The sequence below is a fragment of the Eumetopias jubatus genome, unplaced genomic scaffold (genome assembly GCF_037043125.1).
Source record: "Eumetopias jubatus isolate StellerSeaLion01/CBP00866 unplaced genomic scaffold, mEumJub1_p1.0 scaffold_14, whole genome shotgun sequence".
NCBI classification, from domain to species: Eukaryota; Metazoa; Chordata; class Mammalia; order Carnivora; family Otariidae; genus Eumetopias; species Eumetopias jubatus.
The window spans coordinates 42,537,494-42,557,273 of NW_028274820.1; the positions used below are offsets into that span (position 1 = coordinate 42,537,494).

At 37.8% G+C, this 19,780-nt stretch overlaps 1 protein-coding gene across 2 annotated transcripts in view; it reads right to left on the minus strand.

The window, feature by feature from the left end:
• COL28A1 (collagen type XXVIII alpha 1 chain) overlaps positions 1–19,780 on the minus strand; it is a 161,694-nt gene that overhangs the window by 87,155 nt on the left and 54,759 nt on the right. For both annotated transcript variants that reach the window (XM_088018326.1, XM_088018325.1), the window contains exons 15-20: positions 17,455–17,523; positions 13,577–13,645; positions 12,154–12,222; positions 4,168–4,239; positions 3,344–3,412; positions 560–631 (exon numbers count right to left, since the gene is read on the minus strand). In XM_088018326.1, coding sequence (XP_087874452.1) covers positions 560–631; positions 3,344–3,412; positions 4,168–4,239; positions 12,154–12,222; positions 13,577–13,645; positions 17,455–17,523 — 420 coding nt within the window. The remainder of the gene's footprint in view (positions 1–559; positions 632–3,343; positions 3,413–4,167; positions 4,240–12,153; positions 12,223–13,576; positions 13,646–17,454; positions 17,524–19,780) is intronic.

The window sequence follows — 19,780 nt, forward strand, 5'->3', positions numbered from 1 at the left end:
GAATAGCTCCATGTACTGAGCACTTACTATGTCCCAGGGACAGTGCTCAGTGCTTTACTAACTCTTTCAGTCTTCACAGCAATCCTGGGAAATAGATACTATTATTGCTTTCTATGATTAAAGTGACTGGGCCCAAAAGGTTCCAGGTAGAGCAGGATGAGAATCCTACACTCCTGCATTCTGAAGCCCTGCTCCTCATCATCCCTGTGTTACGTCTCTGTCTGGAACCGTGTTGTTTAGCAAAACAAGGTGGAAGAGTATTGGTATCTTCTACAGTCCTAACTCTATCCCAACTTCTGAATATTGTTTGGTCACTTGAGAGAATGGACATACAGATTGTCTCTAAGAATCATAAATGCTCCAATGAAGATCACATATTTTATGGACTCTTCATTCCATCTGATTTTGCCCAGACTAGCATGTTTTCTAAAGCCTTTTTCATTGGGATTTGTTGAGAAGGAACCAGGGACTCCAACTTGCAGTGGAAATCTAATATTCTTTTAAAACCAGACACAATTACAATCTCCCCAAAGCATAAATGAGAATATAAGAAACATACCTTTGGTCCTTCGGGCCCTGGAAATCCCCTCTGTCCTTGATTTCCTTTGCTCCCTTTCCTTCCTTCATCACCCTGACAAAATAATTATAAAAATACAGTTGTATGAACAAACCCTCCTTGTTCTGACAACAACCCTATCAGGACCACGTTCTCAACTAACACTGATTTTCAAGCAATGTATCCTAAGTCCAGCTCAGTTTGTACAAGATTTGTCGATGTTCTTGAGCAGACTGGGTGACTTCAGAATTGTTCAGTCTTTATCATTTATTCAATATGATTTGATGTTTTTTAAATATAAGTTCAGTGTCTCTCTTTGGGGACTTTAACTGGAATTCACAGTTCTTTGGCAGCATTGGTTTATTAACAGATGCTTCTGAGACATTCGCTGTTTCAGAAAAGACAGCTAGCTACCTGTGCTTTTTCAGCTTTAATGCTGCTTGAGTTTTAAAACATAAAATGAGATATTTTCCAAGATAGAGAACAAACGGGTGGTTGCCAGAAGGGAGGTGGGTGGAAGGATGGGTGAACTGGGTGAACTAGGTGAGGGGGATGAAGAGTATGCGTATCTTGAGCACTGAGAAATGTACAGAATTGCTGGATCATTATATTGTACCCCCGAAACTAATAAAACACTGTATATTTACTATACCTGAATAAGAAAAATTTTCTTAATTTTACATCCATAGATTGTAACGGTGGCAACAAGAAGTAAAGCATGAAATAGCTAGCTATATAAAATGTTACCACTAAAAACCCCCAGGTTTTTCAAATCCAGCCCCATTTCTTCTTCAATAAGGAATCTAGTTCTGTCTCCCAAAAGAGACTGATAATTCTATTGGCAGAAAGACGCATGAGCATTAACCTGGAGCAGAGTAAGAAACTGCCGACTGGCTGTTCCCCCGGCCTGGTTGTGTAAGCTGGTACTTCCCTGAAGGAATTTTGTTACATTCACCCAGAGCCCTCAGAGTGTTACAAAACGATCCTTCAACTAGGGCTCAACTGCAAGGTACCATACCAAATGTGGCTCAACAAAGGAATAACTTTCGAGTTATTCCAGGGGGTTTGCAGCTGAGGGCATTGAAACATTTATGACATAAATGCCTCTACCACCATTTTCAAACCTAAGCGTGCATCAGAATCACGTGGAGGGCTTGTTAGCCCACAGATTGCTGAGCCCCACATCCAGAGTTTCTGATTTAGTAGGTCTGCATTGAGATCCAAGAATTCACATTTCTGACACATTCCCAAGGTCATCAGAAATGCAGACACTCCCTCAAGAAGAGGTGAATTCCTACCGCATCTATAGATTGTAATTAACTCCCAAGGTCCAAACTAATGAAGAGCAGTGACACAGGTGATAAAAAAAAAAAACATAACAGTTGAATGTTATTGTATCCTTAACTTAATCGTATCCCTATCATTTGCCAGCAGAGGCAAAATCTAACCCCAACTAGTTATTTTCTTCCATTTACTCCCAAATTTAATTTACTGTCCTAAATAACCCAGAAGACAACAGTAGGAACCCAATGAAAGGTAATAAAGTGCCAACACTGAACCGTAGCATGTCTGGGCTATGTAACAGATTCCTATCTCTCTTCTCCCTAAACTTCCATAAGCCACAAAACCCCTCAGAGCTACAAATCCAGTGCCCTCTCTTTCCAATGCATTCTCCTTGCTCTATAGGTAGCATTTGACACCACCGATTGCTTTCCTCTTGAAATCCTCTCACCTTAGTTTCCCTAACACAGTAACTATTCTGCTTATCTTCATGCTGGTCTGAATGTTCTTTCTCCAACTACTGCACAATGTGGGATTCAAACCTCAGCTCTTTCCCAGAGACATCATTCATTCTTCCAGCTTCAATTATTAACTCCAAGGGTCTAGTTTCCAAAAGTATCTTCTAGAAAACTTCCGTTCTCCTGAATGTTAATAAGCATTTCTAAAAGTATTTTTTGGGGGGTTATGGAAAAGGTATTCTCTGTCCAGGTTCACAAAGAGAGAGAGAGAGAGAGATCTCATAGTCTGATATACCAATAAATTAAAACGTTTGAAATTCTGCAAATAATTTAAATGTCAAATTCTCACATTTAAGGTTAAGGACTCAAATTTAGCCAATATTTGCACAAGACATAGACTTCTTAAGCTTTCACTGACCGTTTTAACGCCATTAGAACACTAATAAGTACACAGATTTTATTTTTACTTTACTCATATGTAGTTCTCCAGAGTCTTTATATGTACACTGATGACTGTGCATAAAAACTGCAGGAACATCTGGCATCTCAGAGGCCGTAGGTTATGTCACTTAGTGGTCTTATTGATGAATTTGGGGATATTCTCATCTTTATAAAGATGTTAATCAACCAGCACTTCCACAATGTGTAAGATAAATGTATGCCAAGTTGTGAAAATGAAACCTCCATTTGACGAGTGGTATTTCTTTCTTACTGCGTGAGATACTATAAATATCTGAAGAAAATGTATGGACTTTCAAGTCTCAAGGATGGATCTCAAGGCTTCTTTTCTATGTGTTTTAAAATGTCCATCTGACCATTTATTGGGAAAACATGTGTTGAACTCTTCCTAGTAGCCGGGTCTTATGAGAGATCTTAGGAAAGTAAAAATGAATAATACATACTTCCTGTCTTCCGAAAACACACAAGCTGGAGCCATAATTTTCAGCCAGAAGCAAACACATTTGACAGAGCAAGAGTCACAGGCAGACTTCTCCTACACCGTGTCGTTGGGCAGTTTGCCTTCCCCAGCACCTCGTCAGCTCCGTACCTTGGGGCCAGGGTGTCCTTTTCCAGGTGGTCCTTCTGGGCCCCTTGTTCCTGGAAGGCCTGCTTCTCCCTAGAGGAAACGACACTGATGTCTTAGCTAACCCTGCACGGACAGTCTGTACAAGCCCGCCTTGTCTCCTCTATGGCCAGTGGGTTCTCTGCGGAGACCCACCAGAATGATAGCCTTAAAATTAAGCTGGGAGTTTACCAACTTTAATAAATTCATAGCAAACTCTAGCTGGGCTCAGAGCAGCTGAAATAGGAAAAAGTCCAATTTCTCCGCCAATTTTCAAAGAATAAGCTCACTTTCCTTTGGCTCTTCATTCACATTTGATGGTTTGGTTTAAAAAAACAAAACAAAACAAAAAACAAAAAAAAAAAAACCAAAGACCTTCAGCCTTTCCATCTGCTGTTTTTCTCTACTTATCTAGAAAAATGAATGTTTCAAATGTCAACTCATAATGCTTCAAAAACTCTTTTATAATTACTTCCTGAATGCATTTACAGACTCTCTTGTTGGAGGGGGAAAAAGTGTTTGCCTCAAAGATTCATTTCAGGTGCTTTCTAGGAATCCCAAAGGGACTAGGTCACTGGAGGACACCATGGCTGAAATGCCAGAGAGAAAGCAGAGAGCATGAGACACTCACTCTCCAGGCATTAAACGGGTGCTCTCTCTAAAGTAAGTGAAGAGGGACATTTCGAGTTGTGAGACATTTACCTAACATGACTAAGTTTGTCCTGGATAGTTTAATTTGAGTTCCTATAGCACCAAGCTATCAGTGTGGTTCAACAGTTTTTACTCCAGTAAACATAAAAAAGCATTACCTTCTTCCCTGCAGCTCCATCCTCTCCTGGAAATCCGGGTTGTCCTGGGAGCCCTATTGAGCCTGGCTCCCCCTGGTGGATAAGCAAAGAGTTTATTTCCCAGAAATTCGTATTTATCTACAAGTATCATATTTATCCTAATTTAAATTCATACTTATGCACCACCATTTTGAGGTACTTGCCAACGAGGTGTATCTTACAGTATTTGCAACAAGGCCTCTGAGTGGAGAAATCTGAGTAGTAGCTAGTAGTAATGAAACTCTGACCTTGGGCAAGTTACTTAACTTCTTTGGATCTCAGTTTTGGATTCTTTTGCTATGGGTTGAACTGAAACCTCAAAAACTGGATGTTGAAGTCCTAACCCCTGGTCCCCGTGAATGTGACCTCATTTGGAAATAGGGTCTTTGTAGACGTAACCGAGTTAAGATGAGGTGATGAGGGTGGGCCCTACTTCAACATGACGGTGGTCCTCTGTCCCTGTAAGAAGCAAATGCCATATAAAGACAGACACCTGGGGGGGCGACTCTATGTGACGGCAGAGGCAGAGACCGCAGCCGTGCGGCCACCAGCCGTGGAATGCCAAGCACGGGCAGCCAGCACCAGAAGCGAAGAAGGGGCAAGGAAGGATTCTTCCCTACAGGTTTTAGAGAAAACATGACCCCGCAGACACTTTGATTTTCCACTTCCTCTAGAATTGTGACATAATAATATCTGTTATGTTGAACCACAGTTTGTGGTTCTTTGTTATAGCAATCCCAAGAAACTAACATAGAAGTGAAATGTCAGCTCTAATACTCAATAATGCTACTTGCTTTCAAGTTTGTTTGTATTTAAGAATATGCCCTTTAAAATGTTCAGAGATAATATGTGCTACTTTCAAATAGTGCCAAAGTATTCTTACTGAATTTAAGAGCAAAAATATTAAAGATAAGTGAAAGTCATCTCACCTAAACTCACCTAAAAAAAAAAAAAACTAGTGAAAATAAAAGAACAGTAAACCTAAAAATAAGTAGAGAGATATGGTAAAGATGAGAACAGACAGTAATAAATTTGAAAATCAAAAGTTAAGAAAAATAACAAAACTAAATAATACCTTTAAAAAACTAATAAAATAAATAAACCTCTAACAGGAATTACTAACACTGAAAAAGAAAACTCTATTAAGAATTAATAATTAAAGGGCGCCTGGCTGGCTCAGTTGGTTAAGCGACTGCCTTCGGCTCAGGTCATGATCCTGGAGTCCCGGGATCGAGTCCCATATTGGGCTCCCTGCTCAGCAGGGAGTCTACTTCTCCCTCTGACCCTCCCCCCTCTCATGTACTCTCCCTCTCTCTCTCTCTCATTCTCACTCTCTCAAAATAAAAAATAAATCTTTAAAAAAAATAAAATAAAAATAAAGCTACCAATTATTTAAAAAAAAGAATTAATAATTAAAGATAAACACTATTAAGAATTAAAGGGAAATATAACTATATACATAGTAAAGATTTTTTTAAAATCATAGAAAATTTCCATGATAATTTCAAACAAATATATTGGAGGACATTAATAAATAACTTTTAAGAAAAATATAAATTACTTAAATGACATAAGGAGAAGTGGACAAGCTAAATAAACCAGAAGCATTGAAAAATTGAATCAGCAATTTAAAGTCTCTAATTTCCTCTCCTTCCAAGATCGCAGGCTCTGCTGGTTTTACAGGCAAGCCTTACAAATTCTTTATCCTTTGAAGAACAGGTATTCCCTATCTTATACAAATAGTTCTGAAAAACAGTAAAAGAGGGAATTCTACCCAATTTATTTCATGAGGCTAATAAAACCTTAATTAAAGTCATACAATAATAGGACTAGGAAACTACACTGTAGACCAGACTACCTATGAATGTAGATATCATGTAAGTTTCCAGTCAAATGGAGGAATAGGAACCAGATTTACTTTCCTCCCTGACACAGCTAAAAACCAGACAAAATATATGAAACAATACCTTTCAAGATATTAGACATCAAGTAATGAAGGATAATAATAACTGGGGGCAGGGAAACAAATTAGGTGAATACTGTAATTTCCCCGGTTTGCTGCCTGGGTAGAGTTTCCAAGCCATGGTGCAGGGAGAGAGAACCCAGGGAAAGTTCAGAAATCTCTCTAATTTAAGGAGACAAAGGTAGAAGTCTAGGTAAGCCGGGTACCAAAAATTCACTGAATTGATTACCTGATAGGAAGAAGGTACACAGAGAGAACGATGAAGCTCTGATGAGTATCCGCCTCGTGTAGTCAAGTAAATACCGTTCAGCACAGTGTGAAGAAACTACCAAACACCCAGAAAACAACCAACTTAAAGGATTAGAGAGAACTGGCAGCAGGCCAGAAATAGTGCCTGCTTCCAGTGGCCAGAAAGGAAATCTCACAATTCTGAGGGCATAGATTAGAGTTCTTTAAAAAACGTCTTGCTTCAGTAGTCAAGAAAAACGAACTCTACACTAAACGCTCCTACCTAAGAAAGCTTAAAAGCAAGACCAAGAGGTGCAAACTGTTTTCAAATGACTTAGAAGAATCCAGGAACAAAGATATGTATACAAATACAAACTTATGTGTAGGAATACAAAAATGTCTAGCCCCCCAAAAAGGTAAAATTCACAAAGTTTGGCATCTAGCCAAAAATTATCAGGAATTCAAAGAAACTGAAAAAAAAATTACCAAGAAAATGACAGAGGTGATAGAATAGTAGATAAGGACCCTAAAAGTTATTATACTGCATTCCATATGTTCCATATGTTCAAGAAACCAGAGGAAGGTTGAGATACATTAAATAGAGACACAAAGTTATAGAAAGATACGAATTGAACTTCTGGAGTTGAAAATTGCAAAGTATGAGATAAACCATACCCTGGATAGAATTAACAGCAAGTTAGACATCACAGGAGATTAATGAACTGAGAAACATAGCAATAAAAACTACCTAAAATGAAACATAGAGAAAAGAGACCAAAAAGGAATGAGCAGAGCATCAGTGAAGCAGCCAAATTTAAGTAACATGGAGTTGCTTGGGTGAAGGCAGAGAGTGGGAAATATTTCAAGAAACAATGATCTAGTATTACCAAATTTGATGAAATCAATAACCCACAGATCCAAGAAAATCAATGAACCCTGAGCACAAGAAATACGAAGAAAACAAAAGTAAGGCACATTATAATCACATGGCTCAAAACTAGTGATACAGAGAAAATCTCAAAGATAGCCAGATAAGAGAGACATGTAGAGAAATGAATGTGTAGATGCTAACATACTTCTCATCACAAACAATGCAAGTGAGAAGACAGTGGAACAACATCTTGAACGTACTAAAAGAAAGAGAAAAAACAAAACAAAAACAGCCATCAACCCAAAATTCCATACCCAGTGAATATATAGACAAAATAAAGAGTTTTTTGGACACTAACTTGGCAGTTTCTTGAAAAGCTAGATAGATACCTACCATATGACCCAGCCATCTCACTTCTAGGCATTTAACCCAAGAAAAATGAAAGCTATGTTCATACAAAGGCATGTACATAATTGTTCATAATAGCCTTATAATACCCCAAAGCTGGAAACAACCAAATTTCCCTCAACATATGAATGGATGAACAAATGTCCATACAGTGGAATACTATTCAGCAATAAAAAGAACAATAAAAAAAGAAGCTATTCCTCGTCGTTAAACGTGGGCCTCAAAGTAATTTTGCTGAGTAGAAGATAAGACAGAAAAAAAGGTTATATAGCATATTATTCCATTTACATAAAATTCTAGGAAATGCAAATGAATCTATTATGACAGAGGGCAGACCGATAGTTACCAGAGATTGCAAAGCAGATCAGTAGGCAAAGCTGGGGAGGGATGGAAGGATGGTATTACAAAGGGACACATAATAATTTGGTGTGGGGGGAGGGGAGATGGTAGATACTTGAGTTATTTGGTTTTGGTGATGGTTTCAAGAACATATACATGTTTTATCAAAGTGTACACTTTAACCATGTGCTTTTATTTTACGTCAACCACATAATAAATAAAATTATTTAAAATGGATGGAAAAATCCTAAATAAAAGATTAGTCAATTAAGTTACTATCATAAAAAAGTTATATATCATGATCAGTTGGGTTTACCTCAAGAATGCTAGAATGGTTCAACGACTAAAAATTCTGGAAATGTAATATACCATTAAGGGAAACATAAAATAATTATCTTAGTAGATGCAGAATCTGATAAAATCCAATACTCATTTAAAATTAATAAGGAACTTTTGGTACAATTGAAACAGAAGGTAACTATCTTAACCTAATAGAGATTGTCTAGCAAAAACCGACAGCAAATGTCCCTCTTAAAATTGAAATTTTAGGGGCACCTGGGTGGCTCAGTTGCTTAAGTGTCTGCCTTCAGCTCAGGTCATGATCTTGGGGTCCTGGGATCAAGTGCCACTTTGGGCTCTCTGCTCAGTGGGGGATCTACTTGTCCCTCTGCCCTTCCTCTCTGATTGTGCTCTCTCTCTCTCTCCCTTTCTCTCAAATAAATAAATAAATAAAATCTTGTCTTAAAAAAGTGAAATTTTAGAAGCACTTCCTTTGAAGTCACTTCTTTTAAGCATTGCACTGGAGATCCTAACAGTGTAAAATTTTAAAAAACAAATAGGAGAAAGAACTAAAAAGAAATATATAAAACAGTTTTTATTTTCATACACTATGATTATGTACACAGGGAATAAAAAAGCAAGAGTTTACAAACAATTAAAAATAGTAAGAGATATTATCAGGTGCCTGAATACAAACATGCAATACCAAAACAAAACACCACCACGAACAAAATAATACTTCTCCTAACTGACCTGTAATAACTAATTAAAAGATGTAGAAAAAAGAAAGCAATTCACAATTGCAAAAAATTTCTCCAATGTACCTTTTCAACTGAAAAACTAGATCTTTATGGATAAAATGGCAAATATTTTCCTGAAAAATTTGTTTTACACTACGGTTTGAAAGACTCAATATTTAATTGGAAGATTCAATGCGATCTCAATAGTATATCCCAATGGGATACTCTGTCAAATTTGACAAGTCAATCCTAAAAGGAGTATGTTAGAATCAAGAGTAACCAGGAAAGAAGTTGAGATTATTTTCCCTATTGATGACAAAACTTACTATAAATCTATCATAATCAAGACAGAAGTGATAGCACTGAAAGATATAGACAAATGGAGCAGAATAGAGAGCTCAGGCACTGATCCTCACACAGAGAAGCTTGATGTACAACAGAGGTGGAATTACAAGCCAGTGCAGCAAAGAGGGACTATTCAGTAACCCATGCGGGGACATACGGTTGTCCATCTGGGGGAAAAAAGATCGTTACATTGCACCACACACAAAAAGGAAACAGTAAGTGGACAAAAGACCTAAAGTTTAAAAAGCAAAAACATCAAATTTTAAGGAGAAAATACATGAGTTTCTTTATGACTGTGGAGTCAAGAAATGTTTCTACATAATATTCCAAAAGCTCAGACATTAATGGGATCGAAATACATCAGAACTTACAACTTGTGTATAGTGAAAAGTGCTCTAGGTAAAAAAAGACAAGTCTTAGCCTGGGAGAGATCTGCAACCCAAATAACAAAGGATTGATATCCAGATATAGAAAGAACTTTAATGAGAAAGGAACATCAAACCTCAAAAAAAAAAAAAAATGAATATACAGGAATTTACAAAAGAGAAAAGCTGATGTTCCATGAAGAACCCAGAAACTGTTCAAACAGTTACCAGATAATAGAAATTGAAACAATGAGATGAATCATACAGGCTTCGTGTTGGCAAAAGGTAGAGAAAGGAGCATTGTCACATTTTGCTAGAAGGATGGTGAACGGGCAGAACCATTTTACCCATTGTCCATTTGGGACAGGATCTTCATGATATCAAAATTGAAAACTTGCCCATACCCTATGATCTTCTGATTCTACTTGTAGCATCTATCACCAACTAGTGAGAGAAACTTGTAGTCTGACTTACATAAGAGGAAACTCATAGAATGTTTATGGTAGCATTGTTGGCAAAGGCAAAAAATAGGAAGAAATTTAAATGTCAGTCGATAGGAAAATGGACACATTTTAAATGAGGTATTTGTATACAATAGACTATCATAGAGCAATGAAAACAAATGAATTAAAGGTATATAAAAGCAAATAAGACATGAAGCTGAGTATAATTATGAGGCAGAATGATGCATTATGTAAAGTTCAAGAACACACAAAAGCTTTATGTGGTTTATGGATAAAAATATGTGGGAAAATTTTAAAAACTTCGAGAGAATGATAAATACCCAAGTCATGAAAATAGTTGTCTGGTGGGGGAGTGGATGGTCCTGGGATGGACTAGCAGAGGCAGAAGCCTCTATCTGTATCCGTAATGCTTCTTAGAAAAATAGCTAGAATAAATATGGCAAAATGTCAACATTTGATAAAGCTGGGTTGTGAAATACTTGGGTGGTCTTTGTATTATCCTCTATGCTATTGAGTATGCTTGAAATATTTCATTTTCTAAAGTGAGAGAAGCTTAAGATTGCACATCTAGTTAATGGCAAAACTGGGGTTTAGACTTAGGCAGTCTAAATGCTGAGCCTTACTACCCTATGTTGCTTCTCTGAAATTGGCACATATATGACATCATATATGTACATATGTATGGTGACATATATGTCATAGTTAGCATATTGTGTGGCACACAGAAACCAACAAACAGCAGCTATTATTACTATTTATATTAGTGATTGCTTTTTACATTAGTATATTTTGTACTTATTGTAATCATATGTCTATGCCTATGTAACATGTCTAGTCTTCTAGACCCACATCTTACATATTGTAATCCCCAAATACTTATAAGAATGACAACAATGTCAGCAGCAACAGTGATGGAGCTGAACCCTCAGTGTGGCTTGCCGGATCCTATCTGACTTCAGGATTAGTTATAGAACTCGTGAAGGGTAAAGTAAGAATTCGTTCATTTACTCAACACATTTATTGAGTACCCGCTTGTCCCCAGAACTGGGGATTCGATAATAAACAAGAAAAAAAGGAAACAAGGACCCTGCCGCAGGGGGGTAGCACGGCCCCATAGATATAGAAAGCAAGCCGTATGTGTCATTTATTTATTTACAAAGTTATTTATTTACAAAGTTAAAAGACACAGGTGAAAATAATCCTAATAATGTATTTTACTCTACCTTAATATAGCTGAAATTCTATCATTTCAATATGTAATCAATCTGCAAAAGTACCAGGGATGTAGTTCACGTTCTTCATGCCGAGCTCTGTAATCTAGTGTGTGTTTCACACTAACCACACATCTCATTCCACGCTCACCACGTTCCACGCATTCAGTAACCATGTGTGGCTGGTGGCTGCAGTGTTGGGCGCTGCATTTCTCAAGTGATTAGGAAGATGAAACGTAATGCAGAAAACATGCCAGTTGAGGTGAAGGGGAACAGCAAAGGAAATAGCATGCTGAAATATAAAACCAGTGGGTAGCTAGCGGGAGTGGGGGAGACATGCTTTAGGCTGAGGGAACCACTTTCTGAGTAGGTAGCTTTGGAGCTGAGACCTGGAATGTGAGCCCGCTTCAAAACAAGATGAGGGAAGTACCATTTGCTGAAATCCTACTGTCTAGGTGCTCTGTTTTCTAATATGCAGAGAAGAATGTTCTTAAAGAATCGCTCTGTGCACAAAAGGGCCTCTGCTGCTAATACGTATACGAACAAAAACCAGATAGCAGTCCTTAAAATAAACTAAGATTTTTGGTTCTTCTTAAACAATCAGAGTTACACTGACCCTTTTCTGAATAAATATTCTCCTCTGATGAAATAACAGATGACACATGCATGATCTGTATTGTGTTTGGATATCAATGAAAGTTTACATAATATGACATAAATTATCTAAACGCTTCTGATCGGTATGGCCAGCTCACCTTTGGGCCTTGTACGCCAACTCCCACTGGTCCTCTAGGACCCGTAGCTCCTGTCTGGCCTACTTCTCCCTAGTGAGGAAAGAGTATTTGAAGAGTATGTCACAGTAGCAGCAAAATAAAATATATTCCTGCCTTAAGAGCTAAGAGCTGTCTTGTATCAACAAAATAAGATAAAAATGAGCTTTGTGTGCTCAATTCATATATACGTGTTCACATATATACAGAGTAGATAGATGTTAATTATGTTATTAATATTAATACTCATGATACATTGTAATATAAAACCTGAAAATATATTTTTAATATATATTGTATTATTTCATTTTGTGTTTGTATATAATTCAAATATATATATATTTGCCTAAAATCCCTTCAGGTGGATGGAGTTTTATCAAATTTGGAATATATAATGGTCTGGCTTAAAAAATAGGCTAGGTAGGGGCGCCTGGGTGGCTCAGTCAGTTAAGCATCTCCTTTCAGCTCAGATCATGATCTCAGGGTCCTGGGATTGAGCCCCCTGTCAGGATCCCTGTTCAGCAGGAAGCCTGCTTCTCTCTCTCCCTCTGCCTCTCCCCCTGACTTGTGCTTTCTCTCTCTCTCTCTCTCTCTCTCTCTCTCTCTCTCTCAAATAAATAAATAAAATCTAAAAAGATATATATAGGCTACGTAGCATACTGAAAAGGTGGAGGGCACCTGGAAGATAGGCAGTTAGATCCCATAACAACTAAAATTGACACATGAGAAGCCAGAATGACTGTGAATCAAGAGCAATATCATAAGCAGAAAGAATGACCTGAGCTTCTAATGATGAACCCAAAGCAAAAATCTCAAGGACAGTAACTTTCTTCTATCGAGCTGCTTCTCACATGCCAATCTCTAAGGAGCGTGCTGGAAGGTGACTACTCTCAGAGCAGTATTTATTTAACAATGATTAGTGATCATTTGAAGTAACAGTAAGGACACCTAGTTAAATAAGAAGTGCCATGCCTCTCCCTAAGGGATAAATAATAGTTTTAATTTAGGACATAAAATGACTCCCACATTCATAGAAGATTTTTCTTTATTTCTGACTCCATATCTTTAAATGTATCAGGAGGTAGGCCTACTGTGGGAGTTTTGGTGAGAATGGATTAGCCAGCCCACAGGTAGCCTCTACTGCTTGAGCTGCTAGAAAAGGATCTCTTGAGAAAAAGCAATAAAGAAAACAATAAATTAAGATTGCCTAAATAAATGCTTCTAAAAGTATAAGGAATACATATTACATTAACTAAACCCTCAGGAATATCAGTACCATTTTACATTAAGTAGAAATCTGATTTTTAAGTTCATTTTATCTATTGCTTTCCCAGTGCACTGGCTGCTGACCAGGAAATAGCAACTAGACTATAGATACATTAAACTCTGCTCTCATTCAGAAAGTTACCTTGGCACCAGGCAAGCCTTGTCCTGGAGGCCCTTGTGGACCAGGTGGACCCATAGGACCTTGGATTCCCTTTAAAATAAAACGTTTAAAAATAGCATTAGTGAAATTAAGAAATTCGGATAAAAGTAGTTTCATACCCTCTAAAGTGAAAATTTAATTCTCATTCTATCATATATTAGTCACACTCAGTATTTGTTGAATGGCATGGCAGAGGCTGCTAGTTGAACCATAATATGCATTCTCCCCTTCTTCCATAGTAAGAGAATTGTAGCTGACCTGCGTGGCTGCCTAGATAATGACCACGTTTCCCAGTCCCTGGTGCAGCCAGGTGTTGCCAGATGGACTGGATTTGGGCCAATGGGATACAAATGGAAGTGACATGTGCAATTGCTGATTCATGATAAAGTAAGAGGCATGCCTTTCCCTCCCCCATTCCCCTTCCCCAGTGGCTGAAGTGAAGACACAGCGGCTATTCCAGATCATGTGGGTGAGGAAGGCACCCTGAGAAGGGCAGACTCCCAAGAATGAAGATGGAACCTCTGAAGACCCTGACGAACAGAGCCACCATACCAGCTTGGAGTTCCAAATCAGAGAAATAAAATTGCTTCTTGTTAATCTATTTCACATTTCAGTCCCATGCAGGCAAACCTATATTCTAGCTCTCTCAATCACAATATATCAGGATGTTAAGTTGAAGGTTTTAACCTTAGGCTCTAAGAAGCAAGAGTCTGTGGACACCAAACTGAAGAATGTCCAAATACTAGATTCTCACTCACATTGTGGGTATAAAAAGGGGAAGGAGATAGAATTAATAAGCTCTTCTTTGGAGAAAGTAGTCTTATAAAGTGTTTTCTTTGAAGAAAATGAGAGGGATTTGGGTTGCTTCTCTCTTTACCGCATTCTAGAAAGAGAGCTTCAGTGAAACCACTTGTTGACCTTGATTTTTGCCTTGGCAACACAAGGGACCTGTGTCTGACTCACACCTGGGAAAGCTAAAATGGACGGTGATGGCCAAGAGAGGGCTGGGGTTGGATCAGCCCGTCTATCCAGAGTTGGTCAGCACAAAGGCCATGCAAGTTTTTTTCTGTAGACCAGATGTACTCTAGGTGAGAGACAGGGTTGGCCTGGAATTGTTTGGAATCCTGTCCAAGAGGACCTGGAGGAGCAGTGGAATTCCAATAGAGAGAATCAGTATAGAATAAACCCCCAGAAAAGCAGAGGCTGATGGGGAGAAACAGCTAGAGGAAGAGAGTCCTTCATCCATGTCCCGAGAGTGGCAGTCACAGGGGCAAGGCAAGAGCCCCACAAGGAATCTCACTGTCAAACAGCTGTCAAGACCAGAGGACCCAAACCATGTGACAACAGACCAGCCAAGAAAGAAACTCTGTGGCCTCCCCCTGACTCTCATCCTTGATTCGGCCTGGGAGGGAAGAGAAGCACATTCCTTTCCGTGGACCACAGGTGCTCCCTATAGCTCATACCAGATAAGTGAAGATTAAAAGGAAAGTTAATATAGTGACTAGATAATTTTTATTATGCAATTAAAACTGTGAGTTACAACTAAGAGGTGATACCATAACTTTTTATTACCTAAAAGTGGTAAGAAGAGTTTGTAACCCATCGGTAATTTCTTCCTGTGGTAGGAAAAAGAAAAAACTTACCCCACCGAAAAATATTTAAAGGGTTGGTAAGGAAAAACTAAAATTTTGTTTTGCTTATACCCCACAAGCCATGATTGTGTAAATAATGGTTACAAATACATGATTATTTTATTACAAATGGTATCCCCTTTTTTCCAGCTGGACGATACAATTGCTTATTTATTTTTTAATTATAAATATCATTTTTTTCTGGTTAATGAAGATGAAGCAGTCTAAATGGTTTAAGAAAGCTAGGGTTATTACAAGAGGGAATCATAATGTTGTTATTAGGAAGAATCTTTTACAGTCATCTACAAGTAGCATGATATGCGACAAGAAACCAAAAATTCAAAGAGATCCATGTATATGTGTGTGTGTGTGTGTACACGTGTAAATGTGGTTATTTGTATTTTCACTCCAATTTATGACAGAGTTGAAGTGGTCAAGCCTCCAAACATTTCATAAAAATCTGCAGGCCCCTCGAGGCATATTATCAACATGTTCCTGAAAACAGGAGTTACCCCAAAACAGATGAGTGGGGAAATTCATTTCTGTAAGAGAATTAGGAAGATCTAATAACAACAGTAATTCAATGAGTAAACATGTCAAATTAGGGATAAGAAGAAAAATGAATAACTGTATAAATAGAGGTTACATTTAAGTAGGATTTAAATCATTTGTCTTAAAAGGGCAAACAATTTCCTTTCTTGTTCAAAGCAATTTACAAATGATGCATTCTATTCAATCTCCTATCCAGTGGGGGTCAGCTCCATATGGACACATCTACCTTAAAAATGATTTTCTCTTGGAAATTTGGAGAGAAAGGGGTGAGAAAACAAAAGAAGTCAAAGAGATTTTTTTAAACTGAAGAACAACAACCCCCGCCAAGAACCAGCATTAAAGGCAACAGGAAGTTGCAGGTGGGAGGTCCAGAATTCGCAGGCCATCTGGAAAGATTTGGCTTTCTTTGAACCTCATTTTCAGCCCTATAGTGGTGACTCAGCATCAGGACCACAAGACCCAGGACTGTCCAGCCACTTCCAGGATCAGAATGTAAGCCTGGCTGAAACCAGCAAGTAAACTGCAAAGTATGAGATTACTTAGTGCTATAGTCAAACCACAATCCTTGTGTAATCAAAATATCCAGCTCTTAATTATTATATCAACACTTATATATAGACTTATCTTGGCTTTTCCTGCATCTTAATCCTCCTAATGTATTACCACTAAGATCTCTATCAAGAGAAAGGAAATGGAAAAAGGAGTAATATCCAACTTTGGTGTTGCTTGGATTAACAACAACTACAAAAATACTAATTAATTTCAAGATGGTTACAAATAAACTCAGAGTTAATGTTAACAATGAGGTTTGGAATTATCTCTTTTTTTTTAATACTTTTCCCATTCTCCTAGATAAAGGAAGCACTATTCATTCTCTAGGCAACAGAATAATTCAAACCTTAATCACAAATCTTAGTCAAACTGATTGGCTACTTTCTATGTAGGAGGACAGTCAACATAAATCTGGATTTGTGTGTCACTTTGATTAAATGAGATTCTGTAGGTAGATAGTACTGTTACATTATCTTTATATTATTTAGATCTAACAAAGGTGCCCAGCTTTTCCAAAAGTTATGGTCAGAAGGTTTTGGAAGCACTTAGAGCCATGAATGTGGAGACATCATCAGAGAGCTTTCCTTCCTTCTGACCAAGAAAAGGCAAATGTCATTTATAAACCCTATCTGTGGTTTGCTTCTATTCAGGAACGGTGCCCTTTAAGTTAAATGGTTACCTTTGATTCCGGTCCTTGTTTTAAAACTTCTTTTAGATTGGTACATGGCTAGGGGGTAGGAGAGAGTACTTTCCTAGCATTGGCAGAGAGTGAGATTTAATCATTCGCAAAGCCTCAAGGGGGAAAACACGCAAACCAACAGATAAATAAACCACTGCTCCTAAGGAAAACTCAAAATATAAAATCACTCTAAAACTCTTATCCTGTTAGTTAGGCATTAATGTTAAAAGTCATAGCTCCAAGAAACACACATTTTATTTTTTTTTAATCTTTGGAAGTTTTAAAAAATAAAATCTTCCTTCCCTACATTCACTTTTGGTTGTATATTCCACTGCACTTTGACTATCAAATATATTCATAGGTGTTTGCAGGACTGGCTTTCAATGAACACCAGAACTGGGTCAGAGTGTTCTGTACCAAAGGGAAAGAGGGAAAGCTTTGATTACCTGTTCTCCTTGACTCCCAATTCCGGGGATGCCCATTAGTCCCTGGGGTCCTACAGGTCCCAAATCCCCCTGTATAGAAAATAAGTCAGAAATATAACAATAAGCCTCATTCTCTCATACTTGGCTAATCTTGAATTATGCTGACTTAAAATCTATACCATAAAAGGGTTCAACATAAAAAGTTAGAAAACTCTATTTCTTTTTAAACAGTTTATAGTTCAAGTTTGCCAAAAGAGTGAATATTTTCACTGTGTAGTCTAAATTGGTGAATATTTGCACCAGTTTATATTTATCAGTCATTTTTCTAACAAGGACCAAAAATTCCTAAATGGTTATTAGTGCCCCAAACACTTCGAGTTAGGATTATAATAGAAATATTTAAAAGTCTAATATTCATAGGGTCCAAGAAAATCAGGATTTGAGAGAGAAATTGAAATGTTTGAAAATTTTCTAAATACCTTTTCCATCTTGCTAAAATACATTTTAAAAATTAAGAAATTAAGGTAAATGCAACAAAATTAAAGAACCTCACCTTTTCCTTCCATGAAATAAATTCGGGAAACAAAGTGAGAGTTATCAGTAAGAAGAACACTATCATTCATTCATTCTTTGTGTCTTTCAACAAATACTTGTGAGTGCCCATTATGTGCCATGGATTGTTCCAAACACTGGGGAAGCAACAGTGACCTAAACAGCCAAAAAGCTCTCTCCTCACAGAGCTTACATTTTAGTAGGAAAAATAGAAGATAGTAAACAAGATAAATAGATAAAATAAGTAATATGTTGAATAAGAATAAGTGCTAAGGAGAAAAATAAATGAAGGAAGCGGGGAGACAACTACAGTTTTGCATGTGGTAGCCAGGGATGGCCTCACTGAAGAGAGAGAAAGAACCAGGTAGAAACACAGGAAAAGCATTCCAAGCAGAGCAAACATCCAGTGTGAGGATGATGCCTGGCACATCCCAGAACAGCAAAGAGACAAATGAGATTCATATTTTATTTTATTTTTTATTTTTATTTTTTGAAGAAGGCTCCATGCCCCATGTGGGGCTTGAACTCACAATCCTGAGATTAAGAGTCACGTGCTCTACCAACTGAGCTAGCCAGGCGTCCCGGACATATAAATGTCAGTTGTATTTAGGCTCCATCAGGATCCATGAACTTGTTCTTAAACTGCTGGAAAGTAAACATTTTGTTCTTGAGGGCCATACTAAGGTCTCCGTCATAAGTAATGAACGCTGCTTTGGTTGTACCAGAGCAAGCACAGACAATACCTGAATGCACAGATATGCCTGCGTTCTAAAAACACTGTATTTGTAAGAATAACAGTCAGCCCTATAGTTTGCCAATGCCTGGACTAAATAAATGTTTTTATGAACAAAACTGTATCACTGGATCATACTTCACATAATATTAGAGGTGCCTGGGTGGCTCAGTCTGTTAAGCATCCGACTCTTGATCTCAGTTCAGGTCTTGATCTCAGGGTCGTGAGTTCAAGCCCTGTGTTGGGCTCTACGCTGGCTGTGGAGCCTGCATAAAAAAAGAAAGAAACAATGCTGATCCTGTCATTAAGACATGCCCTGGAATATGCTTCTTAGTGTTTTACTTTGTGTCAACCCCCATTCTAAATAAATATCTTAGAGGGAAAGATGTAATGGACTCAAGTTCTAGTTCAGAGCTGGATTAGTCTGATTCAGAATTGGATTGCTTGTCATGTGGCAGGCACTCTGTTAAATGCTTTTTCATGCTTTCTCTCATTTAATCTTCACAAGAACCCTCTGAAAGTAGGCATCTCTATCTTCCAGATGAGGTTAAGCACTTTGCCCCAGTCATACAACCATTAGATGACAGAGGCAAGATTCAAGTTCACTCTCTCTGACTCCAGAACCTACTCATAACCACTATTCTGCAAATATTCAATGAACACATAAGAAGCATCCTCTTTTGTGCATTATTATTTACATTTAATTTCTGTATCAAAACCACTTCTTTGTGTTTTACCAATTACATATTTTGAGAGCCCTTATCATAGAGGTGTTTATCTTATCACTTGAATTACAGACACAAACATGCATGATCCCAGGGTCCTGGGGTCGAGTCCTGCATCAGGCTTCCTGCTAGGTGGGGAGCCTGCTTCTCTCTCTGCCTCTGCCTCTACCTCTCTCTCTCTCTCTCTCACTCTCATGAATAAATAAATAAAACATTAAAAAAAAAAGAACCTAACATTATATATGGTGAGCGCTGTGAATTGTGTAAGACTGTTGAATCACAGACCTGTACCTCTGAAACAAATAATACATTATATGTTAAAAAAATAAAAAAGAAG